Source organism: Xiphophorus maculatus, chromosome 17, assembly GCF_002775205.1.
Source record: "Xiphophorus maculatus strain JP 163 A chromosome 17, X_maculatus-5.0-male, whole genome shotgun sequence".
NCBI classification, from domain to species: Eukaryota; Metazoa; Chordata; class Actinopteri; order Cyprinodontiformes; family Poeciliidae; genus Xiphophorus; species Xiphophorus maculatus.
The window spans coordinates 9,952,341-9,957,166 of NC_036459.1; the positions used below are offsets into that span (position 1 = coordinate 9,952,341).

At 35.1% G+C, this 4,826-nt stretch overlaps 1 protein-coding gene across 1 annotated transcript; it reads left to right on the plus strand.

Annotated features, from left to right (window-relative positions):
- Positions 1–747: 747 nt before the first annotated feature.
- ndufa12 (NADH:ubiquinone oxidoreductase subunit A12) lies at positions 748–2,633 on the plus strand. The gene is made up of 4 exons (XM_005799063.2): positions 748–858; positions 1,160–1,245; positions 2,117–2,204; positions 2,375–2,633. Exons 1-4 carry the CDS (start codon positions 770–772, stop codon positions 2,553–2,555), a joined length of 444 nt encoding a protein of 147 aa, XP_005799120.1. The 5' UTR covers positions 748–769; the 3' UTR covers positions 2,556–2,633.
- Positions 2,634–4,826: the final 2,193 nt, after the last annotated feature.

Here is a 4,826-nt window from a genome sequence, read left to right on the forward strand (position 1 = left end):
TTGATTGTACTTGTTTTAATTTGTTTCTTTGTTAGTTAACATGATGATGATGGATGTCAATCTGAGGTAAGTAGTGACCATAATTGAAACTAGGACTGCAGAGAGAAGTGTGCAAATTTTAATTTCTTTCTTTTAATTTATTGTTATAGTTTACTTAGCTTGTTTATCATGTCTTCTAAATTACTGTACAGTCTTATTCTCTTTTTTTGTTTGTCTATTTAGATTTTTATTTTAGCTTCAATATTTATGTTTCCATTCTTTTGTAAATCTTACTATAAGATATTTATACTTTATTCTATGTATATGTACAAGACCATAGGTTATAGTGACATATCTTAATGATATATATTTTTAAAACTTCCTTTATTTCAAAAAATAACATCACAAAGAAAGCTCTTTAACACAACGAGCAATATCAGATTAAAGAAATAACAATTATATTAAAAAATCACAAACATTGACCATATTGGTCTTAAGGTCTTGAAGACTACAAAGTAAAATGAATAAAGTTAAATAAATGTATACATAAATGGGTAAAATAAAATTGTGTCCCTTTTAATCTATATTAACACTATAATACAATCAAACACATATAATTAACTATCTGTTACAGCAAAAAATAAAAGTAAAAATATAACAGAGGAAACTGTTTATGATATAAAGTTGAAGGTTAAAATTATAATTATATTTAAGAAAACAAATCCTTAATTGCGGAACCTTTTTTCTTCTTGGTTCCGTCGGGACGTTTCCGTTGCACTTCCGTCTAAACATGGCGGAGTATGCTAACCTGGTCCGAAGGGCTTTGGGACAGCTACGAGGTCATGGAGGAGTTCGGGGTTTTTTCACGCAGTTTTTCAGGTCAAGTTGGTCAACAGTATTACCAACTATCACCCTGTATTTAAATATGACGCAGAAACTTAAGAAACAGACTGAAATTCCTGCTTAAAACTATGACTCTGTGCAGCTAACTGTACTTAGCATGTTGACAACAAACGGTATATTTCCCATATAAAGGACTCAGATTTAATTTAAATGAAATTTAATATTTGGAATGCCCGTTTTTAAACTCACAAGTGTCTAGTTTTACATCAGAATCGTTTGTTATTCCTTAAAATATATCCAGGGGTAGTTAAAATCAATGTTTTGCTTGTGTTTACAGAGTGAACGATATCAAAACAGGCACTCTTATTGGTATTGATAAATACGGAAACAAATACTATGAAGACAAGAAGCACTACTTCTTTGGTAAGTTTATGTCTCTCATAATGTTCTTTAATCGCATAGATTAAATAGAACCTGTCTGACTAGATGAAGTAGGCTAAATTATTTTAAAATTCAGAATTTTGCTCTCAACCAGAAGAAATCTCAATTAGCATTGCTAGTTTAAACCAATTCTGCAGTTAAGAGTTAATCAAAAGATAAGTCTTGTTAATTGCCAATAATTAATTACATTTAAGGGGTGTTTTTTAATTTATTATCAGAGAGTTGGTTTGTGGTTTTTAACTGTTAACAAATAAAATCATTTGAAAACTGCTTTCTATGTTTATTCATATTACCTTTGTCTGATCTTAAAATTAGTTTGACTTTAAACATTTAAGTGTGGCAAAAAAAAAACAAGAACAAAGTAAATGTGTAAGTAAAAAAGGACTGCACTTACTAAAAAATGAATACCTTTTAGAAGATTATATTTTTAAATTCTGTATCTTAAATGGCTTATAAAAGCCAGTTGATTTTATGTACTGTATAAACAGGTAACTATGAAGTCAAAACTGGAACAATGCTACAGTATTTATTTAATGTTTACTAGTTTAAAACAGTTGAGTTAGTCACTTTACCCGTTTTTGACTAATTGTTTTTAAACATTTGCTGAAATGTTTCAATTTTATGGTCACCTCATCTATTTAAAATGACCACTTTGTAGTTTACCTCATTTTAGATTTACACAATTGATGTTTCCCAACTTTGTGGTGTTTGTTGTACGTCTAAAATTAAGAAATTGTCATACAATAAAATAAGCAAGTATGTTTTTGTCTGTCTTAATTCCAGATTTTAAATCATAAGTCTTTCAGGACAATTAAATAAACTGCTTTTTCTGATGTGTAATTTGTGTGTTCAGGGCGACACCGTTGGGTGATCTACACCACAGAGATGAACGGAAAGAGAACATTCTGGGAGGTGGATGGCAGCATGGTGCCAGCTGAATGGTATCCTCCTCGTTTTTAATTCATGAATTGTTTGAACAATTGTTGGAAGAAGTTAAACCTCCAAAATAAGCCAGTGATAGTGCTTTCTGTCATTTCAATAAATGCTGGTTAATTTAAATATGGTTGCACGTCTGTAAATGTAACCAAATCTCCTCGTCTTCATCATTCAGGCATCGCTGGCTGCACTGTATGACAGAAGACCCACCCACCACACACCCTCCAGAGCCCAAGAAGTTCCTCGCCGAGGTTCACCAGTTCAACGTGAGTGGCTCCTCGCAGCAGTACGTGCCGTACCCCACCACCCGCAAGAAGATCCACGAGTGGGTTCCGTCTAAAGCTGGAACCCAGTGAACTATGACTGCTTTATGTTCATGCTGTTAATTATAGTTTCCTGCCTGAATAAAATCTTTATCCTGATGTTTAAAAACAGCATGATGGTCCTTCCTTTCAACTTGTTTTGCATTATGATTAAATTGTGAAGATGAACAGGAAAAGAGGCGAGTTGATCGTGACCCACCAGCAGAGGAAGTTGATGTACAACCAGTGATGGCTTCTTCAGATTCACTGTAGTACAGATTGCTACAAAAGATCTTTCCTGCCAACTGCCCTCACTATCTTCAATAACTCTTTGAAGAACTTGAATTAATGAGCTACAACAATATTTATTGTCCCTTTGGGATTTAACAAAGAATATTTAAATTTAATGCAAAAGTAGACTGAGGCACACACAATCATTTAGTTCCCATATCCCATTCTTATTAAGAATTTAATGAAATACATTGTGTTTTTAAACATATTTAAACAAACAAAAATCCATAATGGAAGCCAATGGTTTCTTTGGTTTTTGTTAGCGGTACTAGCTAGCTTGTCGAGGAAATGCCATCAAAGTTTGTGATTATAACCCAGCAGTGCACGAAGTATTCCTTTCTAAGTTTTTTTTTTTTTTTTTTACTTCAAAATAAGAGTCTCAAATAGTCATTTGTTTCAAGCTAACACCGCTATCAAATGCAGGAGTAAAAAAAAAACCTCACCTGTATTTACAAGGAGCCATTAGCCACAAGATGGCGCCTCGCGAATCAAACGCCACTTTGACGCGAAGTTTCAACCGCCCATCACAAGATCTCGCGAGAACGCTTCTTGTACTTCAGCGTGACTGAACCGATGAAATTAACTTAAAAACATTTTGACAAGGATGAACCAGACTTATGGACATCCAAAGATTTCCATCTGATATCCATGATGATTTATTTTTGATTTTCTCATATTTCATAAGCAAACGGTGAGTCTGACTTGCCTTAAGATTCATCTACAGGTGTGCCTTTGTACCCCATTGTTGTGAATGAATCAGCTTATAGCTAAAGTACAAAAGTTCAGTAGGGCCAGTGTGAATGTATATGAATTTAGGCTCAAAACTCAGAACGTTTGAGATTAATCTAAAATAAAAATTCTAGAAAAAACTTGGAAATTTCTGAGTTCGAAAAGTCAAAATTTTGCGAGAAAATAAGAATAAGTAATTTTGAGATTAATCTCAGAAATTTTGTAGAAAAAAAACCAATTCTAGTTTTGAAACTGAAAAATTTCCAAGTATTTTCTAGAATAAATTTCTAGATTTAAATTAAATTTAAATCTCAACCAGAGTTGCTTGGCAGTGAGTGAAATGTATGTACAGTTAAACTGGAGCGATATTCTGTTACTGTTTTCTTTCTTTTGCTCCACTTGGTGTACAGAAATGTTCCAACAGTTAAAAACTTTTTTTTTTTTTTGGTAATTTCAGACTTTTACAGCTGCTAAATGAGGAGACTTTCTGTTTTTGTCGCTTCTTCCTCAAACCAGTGGAGGATGTGGAAGCAGAAGAAGAAAATCGTCACAAGGTGAGTTTTACTAGTGTTTAATGGCCAAAAGGGGGCGCTCTTTTCTTAATCTGTGTCAGCGAGTCAGCCCTGTCTCCAAAGCTTCATCAGTTTGGCTCTGAAGGCTTCTGGCATCCTCTCCTGTCAGCATTTAAGCGAACACGGATCCGTTCCCATCTGTATTCAGACTTCAGAGGAGATTCGTTTTGTAAAGTGAAGGAGGCGTCGCATTTAAATCCTCAGAGTAATTTCAGAACAGTCAGCTGTGAGTGCTTTGATGCGTAATTATAAAGCGTTCCCAGCGCACTCCAAGCTGAAGTTCTTGCTTTTTTGTTCAGCAAGGGGCTTATTATGCTGCTGCTCTTCAGCTACGTCTACGTCTCTCTGCAGTCTGAATCATCGTCTGCAAATGGAGCAGATAATTTGAGCCTCTGACTCTGTGACTGCTGATGCAGCATCTGGCTGAGGTGGCAGCTATGCCAGCAGCAGAAATGCAATGAAGAGGGTGAAACCTCTTCCTCGTTATCTCTCCATTTGACATCGCTAACAAGTCAATGTTTTCCCCTGAGTGGTTTCTGCTCCTCGAGGAAAGTGTGAGGTATTTCCTCGGCGTTTACCAAACTAATTCTCCAAATCTTGGGTTTGCTTTAATGGTTTTCCTGCACTTATCTGGGCGTAAAGGGTGATAAAAAGCGTCAGAGTTTATGTTTATGCCCATGGGCTGCTGGGCAGACGTCAGTGACCAGGAACCTTCGTCAGTCAGACATTGTAT

What these genes read in the sequence shown, in the direction of transcription:
- ndufa12 (XM_005799063.2), top strand. Translation starts at nt 770, where the DNA reads ATGGCGGAGTATGCTAACCTGGTCCGAAGGGCTTTGGGACAGCTACGA. An exon ending in TTTTTCACGCAGTTTTTCAG is followed by an intron (nt 859 to 1,159) that starts GTCAAGTTGGTC and finishes TTGTGTTTACAG; the next exon opens with AGTGAACGATATCAAAACAG. An exon ending in CAAGAAGCACTACTTCTTTG is followed by an intron (nt 1,246 to 2,116) that starts GTAAGTTTATGT and finishes TTGTGTGTTCAG; the next exon opens with GGCGACACCGTTGGGTGATC.